General features: G+C 60.8%; 1 protein-coding gene across 2 annotated transcripts in view; it reads right to left on the bottom strand.

Moving 5' to 3' along the window:
• Nucleotides 1-2,219, bottom strand: part of LOC125345086 (solute carrier family 12 member 7) — a 48,754-nt gene extending 46,535 nt beyond the window's left edge. Inside the window, exon 1 of one of the 2 annotated variants that reach the window (XM_048337329.1) lies at nt 2,031-2,219. In XM_048337329.1, coding sequence (XP_048193286.1) covers nt 2,031-2,157 — 127 coding nt within the window. In that variant the 5' untranslated portion in view covers nt 2,158-2,219. The remainder of the gene's footprint in view (nt 1-2,030) is intronic. The other variant, XM_048337328.1, reaches the window with a different exon arrangement.
• Nucleotides 2,220-12,461: the final 10,242 nt, after the last annotated feature.

Raw genomic sequence — 12,461 nt, 5'->3', positions numbered from 1 at the left:
GTCCCACCCGAACTCAGCACCACGTCCCAAGTTCAGCTCAAAACCCACCCTGTCCTGGCAGGCTCCGCACGAAACCCACACGGGTCTGAGTGCAGTGGCAATGGGTGGAAGCCTTCCCTCAGACCTGACTTCCGCACAGCTCACGAGGGACGAGAGAAGAAGAGAGAAGTCACTTCTGCCTACACACAAACCACACTCAAACATGTCTACATTAGGCCACTGGGTACCCAGGAAGCCTTGTGGGAACCTGCGTAGTGGCGGGGGGGGGGGGGGGAGGTTTGTTTTGACACTGCCCACCCAGACAGACGCCATCAGGGCCAGGTAGGATCCCTGACCACTCCAAGGAGATACAAGCTGTCCTTGCAGAGGGCGTGGAAAGCCCCTAAGGGAAGTGGGTGGGCCCTGGACCATGTCTGCCGTGACACAGAAGTTCTACTGGTGTCTGCAGGCTCCAGAAGTGAGCTGGGAGGAAGTGCCTGCCCTTGCTTGCCTCTCTCTGAAGCCTCTTTCCAAGCCCCAGAGCAGGGAGCCTGGAACTCCAGTGAGGCCCAGAGCAGGGTGGGCGGCGAGGGCGGCTGGGCCACACGGATCTTCCCACCTTCTCAGCCCCCACAAAGGCCCTGTCGGCGGCAGAGAAACCAGGCTCCAGAGAGGAGGCAACCGGCTCAAGGTGACCCGAAAGGCAGCCAGGAGGCTGGGGCTGGGGAGGTGGAATAGACGCCCCACAAAACCCAGGAGCAAAGCGGGGAAACACACTGCCACCCAGGATGGGGGAGCTGGCTCTGTGCAGTCAATTCTGGTACCACTTGGACTGCAGTTCCTCTAGGACCCCAGGAGGGGGACTTGCCCAGACCAGCGGAGGCAGATCTGAGACACAGTGCAGGAAGACCACCAACCCGGAGGGACTCCCCTAACCCTAGACGGCCCCTACCCAGAGAGAACCCCCTACCCGGCCCCCAGACCTCCTACCCGGAGACCACCCACTCCTGGGGACCTCCCACTTCCAGGGACCTCCCCCCCAGGGGCCTCCCTAGGGGCCTCCCACCCACCTCCCCACCCCCAGGGACCTCCCCACCAGAAACCTCCCCCCCACCTCCTCACCCCCAGGGACCTCCCCACCCCCAGGGGCCTCCCCCCACCTCCCCACCCCTAGAGACCTCCCCCCAGGGACCTTTCCCCCACCTCCCCACCCCCAGGGAATTCCCACCCACCTCTAGAGACCTCCCCCCCAGGGGCCTCCACCCCACCTCCCCACCCCTAGAGACCTCCCCCCCAGGGACCTTCCCCCCACCTCCCCACCCCCAGGGAACTCCCACCCCCAGGGGCCTGCTCCTCACCTCCCCACCCCCAGGGAACTCCCACCCCCAGGGGCCTCCCCCTCACTTCCCCACCCCCAGGGAACTCCCACCCCCAGGGGCCTGCTCCTCACCTCCCCACCCCCAGGGGACTCCCACCCCCAGGGGCCTGCTCCTCACCTCCCCACCCCCAGGGGACTCCCACCCCCAGGGGCCTGCTCCTCACCTCCCCACCCCCAGGGGACTCCCACCCCCAGGGGCCTCCCCCTCACCTCCCCACCCCCAGGGAACTCCCACCCCCAGGGATCTCCCCACCCCAGGGACCTCCCACCCCCAGGGACCTCCCACCCCAGGGACCTCCCACCCCCAGGGACCTCCCACGTCGAGCCCACCGGCGGGAGCTCCGCACCCCTCCCAGCAGATTCCACCAGGAGCCCCGCGCCCCCTCTCGTCCCGGCTGGGCGGTGGTGGGTAAAGGGTCCTCCGGGGCGCTCCAGAAGTGTCCACCGCGGGCGGCGTGAGCGGGGCCCGGGAGCGGGGCGGCCCGGGGCCAGGGCTCCGCCGGAGCACGGCGCTCCGGGGCTGCATGCGGCCCGGCCCCGGGAAGCCCGGTTCCCCGCCCGGCCCCGCGGAGCCCGGTGCCCGCCCGCCCCCGCGGAGCCCGGTGCCCGCCCCGAGCGCGGGGCGCGGAGGCCCGGCCCGCCTTTGTGCGGCGGCAGGTGCGGTCGCGCTCACCCGGGCCGGGCGAGGCGGGCTCCCCGTCCTCCTCCGCGGGCCCCGGCGTCTCCTCGCGCCCGGCCACCTCGGCCCCGTCGCCGTCGGCGCGCCCCTCCACCGGCACCACGGTGAAGTTGGTCGGCATCGCGCCGCGCCGCCCGCCGGATCCGTCCCGGCGCCTCCGCGGCCCGGCAGCTGGGGCCGGGCTCGGGCGCGGGCGGGGCGGGGCGCCGGCCTCACGTGACCCGGCCCGCGGCCCGCGGAAAAGTTTGCCGGAGCCGGGGCGGGGCGGGGAGGGGCGGGGCGGGGGGCGGGGCGGGGCGCTCTCCGAGACTCCCGGCCTCCGCCTCAGGGACGCCCCCCCACCCCGCCCTCCCGCCCCGGGGACGCCCCCCCCACCTCCCCCGCTTCCCGCCCCGGGGACGCCCCCCCCCACCCCCCCCTTCCCGCCCCGGGGACGCCCCCCCACCCCGCCCTCCCGCCCCGGGGACGCCCCCCCTACCTCCCCCGCTTCCCGCCCCGGGACGCCCCCCCACCCCGCCCTCCCGCCCCGGGGACGCCCCCCCTACCTCCCCCGCTTCCCGCCCCGGGACGCCCCCCCACCCCGCCCTCCCGCCCCGGGACGCCCCCCCACCCCGCCCTCCCGCCCCGGGGACGCCCCCCCACCCCGCCCTCCCGCCTCGGGGACGCCCCCCCACCCCGCCCTCCCGCCCCGGGGACGCCCCCCCCACCTCCCCCGCTTCCCGCCCCGGGGACGCCCCCCCCACCCCGCCCTCCCGCCCCGGGGACGCCCCCCCCCACCTCCCCCGCTTCCCGCCCCGGGGACGCCCCCCCCACCTCCCCGGCTTCCCGCCCCGGGGACGCCCCCCCCACCCCGCCCTCCCGCCCCGGGACGCCCCCCCCACCTCCCCCGCTTCCCGCCCCGGGGACGCCCCCCCACCCCGCCCTCCCGCCCCGGGGACGCCCCCCCACCCCGCCCTCCCGCCCCGGGCCCGCCCCCAGCTTCTCCCGGCCCGCCCCGGGGCGCCCTCCGCGGCCCCCTCCCCGCAGACCCCCCCTCCCCTGGGCCATGGGGAGACGGCCCGGTCCGGGCTGGGTCACCCCACCGCCCCGCGCCCCCTTCTGGAGACCCCGCCGCCTGGCCGGGGCGTCTTCCCCACCGGGCACCCGCCCTCTGGCTGCTCCCCGGGCTCTGAAGCCACGGCGGGGCAGGGAGGATGAGCAGCTCTCGGTGCCCGGTGCCGGACGCCCTCCAGGGGGAAGCTGCGACTCGGAGGCAGCCGTCTATCAAGTGACGGGAAGGCAGCGCGAGCCCCGGCCCGCCGGCTCCAGGCCCTGGCTCTCATTTCCAGAGCGGTGCCCTGGATGAGGCCGAAACAGGTGCTGCGGTAGAGGTGGACACCCCCTTCCCCACTGGGGCGGCCCGGACCGCACGGCCGTGTGGAACAGGCCTCCGCTCTGTGCTCCGAAGGCACCGCCAGGCCAGGGACCACATGAAACCCGAGTAATTATTTCCTGAGGAGAGCCACGAGTTCCCAGGGTTCTGCCTTCCGCCAGGAAGCGCGGGCTCTCCTGCGGGGCCTGGGCAGCTCTGGGCAGGGAGAAACTGACCAGAGCCATACCTCACCCCTGACACCTTCCACCGGGAGCTAATGCCCTGGGGACAAATGACACCCCTAAAAACCTAACATGTTCTTGGGGGAAGCTTTACCAAAACACCTGGATATTGCTGGAGGAACGGCAGGAACAAAGTATCCTCCACCTAACTAGGGCTTGGGCCCAGTACAGATTCCTCCCAAAGTGGCTTCCCTCTCTGGGTAGTGAAGTCCTTAGCCCAGGTCCAAAGAGAGAGCACAGAAGTCTCCTGTGGGAGCGGACAGAAAGGCAGCCAGGGCCAAGTCTCCTGTGCCCATCAGTGGCTCTGCTTCTACAGAAGGGGTCAACGCTGCCTTCTCTTCTTCACAGGTTCTGTAGCATTGCACGGACCTGGCTGTACTCCAGAAATATCTAGGCATATCAGAACGGTGCGCCACTGTTTTTCTTTCAACATGCGTCCTAGCTTTGCCCCACAGAAGCTTGTTCAAATTGAATCCGATGTCCTGTTTCTCTGATGGCTTGTTGGCGTGTGGCAGACACGAGCAGGGAAGCTTGTGGGATGCAGTAGATGGTGGTTTGTGCTGGGAGCACCTCGGACAGCCCCAACCTCCCAGCTCAGAGAGGGTGCTTTCCAGCTGGCTCAGCACCCCAACTCCCAAGTGAGGAGGCCACCAGGTCCATGGCTTGGTTTGAGAACTCCCTGCCTCTGTCTGGGTGAGGAACCTTCTGTCTGAGGGCCAGGGAGCAGGGACACAGGTCCCACTGGGGAAGGGTGAGCTTGGAGGGTCTGACGACCAGGTGCAGAAGGGTGATCTTGGGTCCTGAGACCAGAGCAAGGAACACTAGTTGTCATGACGGGAGGTCAGGACACTCCCTTCTCACAAGGAGCTGCCTGCCTTTAGCAGTGCCGGGCCAGGCTCCGCCCGGGGGGACCTGTGATTGTGGCAGGGCACCAGCCATTTGACTTCCATGAGCTTTCGGGACACCTATCAAGGCCTGCCCTAGCCCTTGGGACAAAGCCCACCAGAGAGACACAGGGAGTAGGGTGGTCAGGAGTGAAGAGAAAGTAAGAGGAAAGGAAGGGCGGAGTGGGCTGAACAGAGGGGAAGGAAGGAGAGGCTCCAGTTTCCCAAAGCTGGTTTTTGTTTTTGTTTTAAGTTTTAAAAAACAAAGGCCAGGGGGCCTAGGAATATGGCCTAGTGGTAAAGTGCTTGCCTCGCATACATGAAGCCCTGGGTTTGATTCCTCAGCACCTACTTATATTTAAAAAAAAAAAGCCAGAAATGGTGCTGTGACTCAAATAGTAGAGTGCTAGCCTTGAGCCCAAAGAAGCCAGGAACAGTGCTCAGGCCCTGAATCCCAAGCCCCAGCACTGGAAAATAAAAAATTTTTAAAAGGCCGTATTCTAGTGGCTGATGTCTGTAATCCTAGCTACTCTGGAAGCTGAGAGCCATTCAAAGCCAACCCAAGAAGGAAAGTCTGTGAGACTTTTAGCTCCAATAATCATCAAAAGGCCTGAAGCAGAACTGGGGCTTAAGTTGTAGAGTGCCAATCTTGAGCAGAAAAGCTCAGGAACCGCATCCAGGCCCTGAGTTCAAGCCCCGGGACTGGTGTGCATGTACACACATACACACACATACACACACACACACACACACACACACACACAAATTAAAAAGAAAAGAAATAAAAGCAAAAAAGGGGGGATGGGCAGGTAGCTGTTTGCCTGCCCCATCGGAACTGAACTTGCTGGCCCAAGATTCCTGGGAGAGCCAGAGGGATTTTTACCCTTGGACTGTGCTAAGGCCCCACTGGGCTCTGAGCCACCGCAGACAGGACAGCAGGACGGAGGTCTGCAGTAGCCTCCCAGAAAGGCCAGAGCAGAGAGCACGAGGGGCACAGGCGCAGAAAGATCACGGGAGCCCGCATGTTGTAAGTCTGCAGGCCAGGGATGGGTCCTGGAAGGGTTACTTCCCCTCGGAGCCTCCTGTCCCGAGCAGGCCTTTGCAGAGCTCTTCGCTGCCTTACAAGCTGAGTTCAGAGAATGCTGGGTGTTTGCCGCCTCTGCCCCACCACAGTGCAGCCGAGGTGGAGGGACCAGCCAGGTCAAAGCAGCCTTCAGAGGCAGCCAAATCTGGCAGAGGCCAGGCTGCTCCCACAGGCTGGGCTGGGCAGGGCTTCCAGGCAGCTCGGCACCCTTCTGCTGACCCAAAGAAATGGGTGAGTCCTGAACTCCTTGAACACTGAGATGGGAACACTGAAGAGACTCTGGCCACATCAGACCCAATGGAATTCTCCTGGGTGGCAGCAGTGCCAGGAAACTGTCCAAGTAAATGAGTTGTGCATCAGATCACTGGACCTACAGGGCCTGGGGACCAAGGGGGAGAGACACAGAAAGCCATTGCAGGGCCAAAGGCTCTGGAGAGTTACCTATCGGTGACAAGGGGAGGAATCCAAGAGGAAAGAGGGCAGGGGCATGAGACCACCGCGCAGCCACGGAATCCAAGAGGGAAGAGGGTAGGGCATGAGACCACCACACAGCCATGGAATCCAAGAGGGAAGAGGGCAGGGGCATGAGACCACCACACAGCCACGGAACACAAGAGGGAAGAGGATAGGGCATGAGACCACCACGTAGCCACGAATCCAAGAGGGAAGAGGATAGGGCATGAGACCCTCGCACAGCCACAGAATCCAAGAGGGAAGAGGGCAGGGGCATGAGACCACCACACAGCCACAGAATTCAAGAGGGAAGAGGGCAGGGGCATGAGACCACCACGCAGCCACGGAATCCAAGAGGAAGGCAGGTAGGGCATGATACCACCACACAGCCACAGAATCCAAGAGGGAAGAGGGCAGGGGCATGAGACCACCACATAGCCACGGAATCCAAGAGATAATTGGATAGGGCATGAGACCACCACACATCCATGGAATCCAAGAGAGAAGAGGATAGGGCATGAGATTACCACATAGCCACGGGATCCAAGAGGGAAGAGGGCAGGGGCATGAGACCACCGCGCAGCCACGGAATCCAAGAGGGAAGAGGGCAGGGGCATGAGACCACCACATAGCCACAGAATCCAAGAGGGAAGAGGGCAGGGGCATGAGATTACCACATAGCCACAGAATCCAAGAGGGAAGAGGGAAAGGGCATGAGACCACCACATAGCCACAGAATCCAAGAGGGAAGAGGATAGGGCATGAGACCACCACATAGCCACGGAATCCAAGAGGGAAGAGGATAGGGCATGAGACCACCACACAGCCACAGAATCCAAGAGGGAAGAGGGCAGGGGCATGAGACCACCACACAGCCACGGAATCCAAGAGGGAAAAGGATAGGACATGAGACCACCACATAGCCATGGAACCCAAGAAGGAAGGGGATAGGGCATGAGACCATCACATAGCCACGGAACCCAAGAAGGAAGAGGATAGGGCATGAGACCACCACGCAGCCAAACAGGCAGGGTTGGTACTGCTGCGGTGTAAAACAGCAAGCTGGGCAACCCTGAAGACCAAGCAGCCACTGAGTGGCTTGATCAGAAGCCTGAAGAAAGTGAGGTGGTGAGCAGGGCTGGTTTGCGGAGGGCAGAGTCCACCAGTCTAGACCTAGCTGCCAGGGCGCTCCGTGGTAACTGAGCACTGAGGAGGTCTCAGGCCACAAAGGCAGAGCTGGAAGACCGTCACTGAGCTTGCTCCAGCCTCAGGGCCACCACAGCGGGCCAGGGACAGAACGCCCAGCAGTTGTCTCTTTGCAGACAACCGGTTCCCTTCATTCTTTCTCCTTCCAAAGTTGTCCGTCCAGGCCAAAGGGGAGACTCACCCAAAAGGCCACGCCACATAAGCCTTCTGGCCCGTGCCTGGAGTCAGCTCCAGCCTCCCTGGCACGATTTACCTCGCTGCCCAGACACCCTGGGCTGGACAGGAGACCCCATGAGGCCAACAGGGAGACCCCAAGTTTGCAGCACTCGGCTTGACATCCAGCCAAGATTTGCAGACAGTATCACAAGCTCAGGGTCCTTTGTGACCACTACACATGCGGTAGACTGACACAATGGTTTCCATTAAAACAACACTTTGCTGTTGTTCAAGACTCCATTGAACAAGGCTGGAAAAGCAAGGTCACGGTGGACACGAGCAGACACACAAACATCTCCACAGCAGCAGACCAGAACCAGCCCATACCACACCCACAGCACAGTGATGACCAGATGCACCTCCCGTGGAATCCCACAGGCCCACACCGGCTGACAGCACGATGGTAACCACACACACCTCCACTAGAATTCCACAGGGCTGCAAGCGCCGGAGCCTTGGTCACGCACCTCACAGATGCCTTTGTAACCCGGTTGGGAACAGAAGCGTGTGGTGACACGCAGCTCAGAGGAGCAAAACACAGACCTAAGAGCAGCAGCTCTCGGCTGGCCCACGGGTGGACAGGAAGGACATCTGGGCAGGAGTAGTGCTTCAACCTGGTAGGGTCTGCACACACATAAAATTCGACTGCAGACACGAACCGTGCAAGGTGCCAGCGGCCCTCGGTGGGAGCACAAAGTTGTTCCGCCAGGCATGGCTGGCTCACCTCAGAAATCAGAGGCTGAGCTCTGAGGATTGTGGTTCAAAGCCAGCTGGGCAAATGTCTGTATGACTTTTATCTCCAACGAACCACCAAAAGGCCATCAGTGGAGGTGTGGCTCCGGTGTTAGAGCACCAGTCTTGAGCAGAAAAGCCGGGCCAAAGCACAAAATCCTGAGTTTGGGGTCCAGAACCGGCATGTGTGTGTGTGTACACGCGCACGCACACACACGGTAGAGCCCGGCTTGGCGGCCTCTCCAACCTGCAGCTTTTGCGTCCCGTTAAAACAGAGCTGGCTCTCCCCAATCTGGCACCATGCACCTGGCCCAAGTCACCTCCACCTACAGTTCCCAGGTCCCGGCTGCCCTGGAGCGGAGACCTGGCTGGTTTTGATACACCCTGTGTCAACTGGAAAGGTCAAGCCAGCAAATATTTGCTAAATCACAAAGCCAGCTCAGTACTCAAGAATTCATCTGGTCATGTGGTCCCCAAGGACTGGGTTAGGGAGGAATTCCCAGGTGGCATCCGTCCCAGCCGGAGGTGAGCACCGAGGCTGGGCTCCCGGTGGCTCACGCCCTCACGCCCGGTGTGACTGAGTGTGTTGCTCCATTACAGCTCCCAAGCCTTCCCAGCACGCCCCACCCATCGTGGAAGAGAAGGCAGTGCACGTCTGGGCACCGGGCCGTACCCACCTGGTCCCATCAGTGCTGTTGCCTGGCCCCGGGTCACACAGACAGCAGCTAGGGCAGAGCGGGGACAGGGGCGGAAACTCCAGGAGCCCAGGAGAGGAGCGGGGCGGGAGAGGCCCGGTCCTCCCCCAGCCCTGTGCTTCTTGGGGCGAGGCCCAGGGATGCCCCGAGCCCTCTCCCCTTGGCTCTGAGAGGAGTGAGGTGGGCCCCTAGGGGTGAAGCTTCTACACCCACCCCAAGCCTCCGCCCTGCTGCTGGGCCCCGGCCCGGGCCGCCACCGCCCACAGCCCCGTGGCTGCCACTGGTGCTTTGGGGCCTCCGCTCCCAACTCAACTGCGGGTGACTTTATTTTAAGGAACTGTTTGCCATCTTAGCTTCACCACAGGTGCGTAAGGCCACGGTTCTACCTGCATCACCGCTGTCCAGACCAGCTGTGCCCAAACGAGAACTCCGTCCCCACTCAACACGGCTCCTCCGCCCCTCCCGCCCGCCTGCCCGGCCCCTGGCTCTTACGCTCTGTGTGAGCCCAGTCCAGCCCCATCCTCTCAGCTGTCCAGGCGCCGCCCCATCCTGCAGCGTGCGCCCCGTGGTCAGCCTCATGTGCATCCCCTCCTTCACGGAAGGGCGGGAGGTGTGCCCTCCTCCTGGCTTCAGGAGGACAATTGTTGTCTTGTTGAATGATTTCCTCCTGTGTGGAGGAAGAGGGGCAACTCCTAGGATACCTCCTATCTCTCTATCCACCTATCTATCCATCTATCTACCTTATCATATATATAACATATAATATATATACATATTTATACAGAGAGAGAGAGGGAGAGAGACAGAGAGGGAGAGAGAGGGGTACATATGGTAAGTGTTTGAAGTGTGCCCTTTTTTTTTTTTTTAGAGAACCACAAACTTGTCCACAAGCTACCTGGGAGAGACAGGACACACCATGTGGGGTCTATCTATGGGTAAAAGGGCTGGCTTTCCCTTGCCTCCCCCCTTCCTCCCCCCCCCCCCCCGCCTCCTCCCTCGCTCTGCCCCACCCCCTGTACCTATCACATCTCATAGCATGTGAAGCCTTGTCAAGACAAAAATACTTCACAATCACGTAGACCAGCCAGCTGCCCATGCTGAAGATAAGCAGACCATGCTCCACCCCCACCCCCCACCCCACCCCCGCCATGATCTCTGTGCTATTATTACCCAAGCGGGGAAAAGGGTCACGCGACCAAGGTCACTCTGTAGGGCACAGAGGGCACGAGCAGCCTGGGTGGATGGACAGCGGAGGCCTCCAGCCCAGAGCCCAGAGCAGAGCCACAGGCAGTAAGGCGGCAGGGGCCCGAGGAGTGAGTGGGGACAGACCCCGCGGGCTCCGCGTGAACGGGTGTGCCCAGGCACGCGTGCACACTGCTGCCCAGGCACTTCCGATGGGACAGGGATTTCTCCCCGACACTTTCCAAACCGGGGCACCCCAGCTCCTCAAGGTTCACTTATTTATTTTTGTGTACGGACTGGGGCTTGAACTCAAGGTCTGGGCATAGTCCCTTCGCTTTTTCACCGAAGGCCGGCGCTCTACCCCGTGAGCCACAGCTCCCCTTCCAGCTTTGGGCTGGTTCGTTGGAGATAAGGGCCTCACAGACTTTCTTGCCCACACTGGTTTCAAATTGAATCTCCAGGTCTCGGACTTCTGGGGAGCTGGGATTACAGGCATGCCGTTGACACCGGGCCTATCTCTTCCAATGTTGGACTTCAAATTCTGCTTGGGCAATGGAACAAAAATCCACTGCTTGCTTCCCCTTTCTTCTTCCGTCTCATTACGAGGGCAGTGGGGAGGGAGGCTGGCCTGGCTAGTGTTGACCGAGAACGCGCTCCTAGCTTAATCACTCTATTCAAACCTTAAATATTTGGCTTGAGTCCCGTGAGAGCAGCCAGACAAACAGGCTATTAAAAGTCACTGCTATCGATGTGAACTACTTTTTTGATGTGTGTGCAAATATTCAGAGTCACTAATTTCTGTTTCCTCGGGCAGTGAGTTAAAAATACATTTTAAAAGTAAGCCCTGATTGGTCTTGAAACTCGTCAGCACCACACGGACTCGCGGCTCAAAACCAAGGCCAGGTCAGCCTGCCCTCCAGCACCGAGAGCCTGCCCAAGAGACACATTTAACAGGCCAAAGGCCTCTCATACCAAGATGCTGATGACTACCCAGGGTAAAGAAGCTTCCGTTAAAGGCACCCAAGCGGCCAGGGGTGCGGCTCAGCGCTAGAGCCGCCCAGCATGGGGCTGGGTGTGGGGATGATCCCCAGCACAGTGGGGGGAGAAAGCAGGGGCATTGAGTCACTATGAAACAGACTGGCCAGAGTGAAGGCTACAGGTATACCTACCCGGATTTAAACACACCACGATGGATGCGATAATAAAATACCGCATGGCATCCCGTTTATAGGTACAGTGTTTGTAGGTGTCAGTTAAATTAATTTTTAAAAGAAGATTTGCAACTCGCGCTCTGGTGTCAGCCCAGCTCCTGAGACGCCGGAGGATGCTGCGACTCCGATAGAACATCACCGCAAATGCAGCCACCACAGCAAACGCCCCTTTAAGATGCAGGCGGCAAAGTGAGCCAGACCCAAAGAAACACAGGCGGCGTGCTTTCCCGCGTTTGTGGTAACTAGAATGTGCTTACAAACCTATAAGTAAGCATAACGGACAGTAAAAGACAAAAAAATTTTCACTTGCATATGGTAAGTTAAACAGGACTCTAAACCTTCACCCACGGAGACCAAAGGAGGATATTCTTAGGAGAGCATCACCAAGGCTATGTGCACATGACCATACAAAATGAGGTTTATCGAAATGAACTCCAAAAATTGGAAACAAGGTTTTTTGTTATTTTGCTTTTTGAGTTTGTTTGTTTTCTCCTTTGTAACTGTTTCTTTTTAAAAATTATTTCCGTACCTTTTGTCTTGTTTATCTGTTTTGGGAGGGCAAGGGGGAGCACAGAAATGCAGACTGGAGACACAGCTGGGGCTGGGTCAATGCATCTGTCTGCGATCAGGAGATAGAGCTGGGTCTAGGTCAACACGGTGGTGATTGATCAGGAGATGCAGCTGGAGCCTGGTCAATGCATCCGTGATCAGGAGACAGGGCTGGGTCTAGGTCAACACGGTGGTGATTGATCAGGAGATGCGGCTGGAGCCTGGTCAATGCATCCGTGATCAGGAGACAGGGCTGGGTCTAGGTCAACACGGTGGTGATTGATCAGGAGATGCGGCTGGAGCCTGGTCAATGCATCCGTGATCAGGAGACAGGGCTGGGTCTAGGTCAACACGGTGGTGATTGATCAGGAGATGCGGCTGGAGCCTGGTCAATGCATCCGTGATCAGGAGACAGGGCTGGGTCTAGGTCAACACGGTGGTGATTGATCAGGAGATGCGGCTGGAGCCTGGTCAATGCATCCGTGATCAGGAGACAGGGCTGGGTCTAGGTCAACACAGTGGTGATTGATCAGGAGATGCGGCTGGGGGCTGGGTCAATGCATCTGTGATCAGGAGACAGGGCTGGGTCTAGGTCAACACGGTGGTGATTGATTGGGAGA

This window comes from Perognathus longimembris, unplaced genomic scaffold, assembly GCF_023159225.1.
Source record: "Perognathus longimembris pacificus isolate PPM17 unplaced genomic scaffold, ASM2315922v1 HiC_scaffold_5290, whole genome shotgun sequence".
NCBI classification, from domain to species: Eukaryota; Metazoa; Chordata; class Mammalia; order Rodentia; family Heteromyidae; genus Perognathus; species Perognathus longimembris.
The sequence above is the reverse complement of the archived record's forward strand: the minus strand, read 5'-3'. Positions and strand labels throughout refer to the sequence as shown.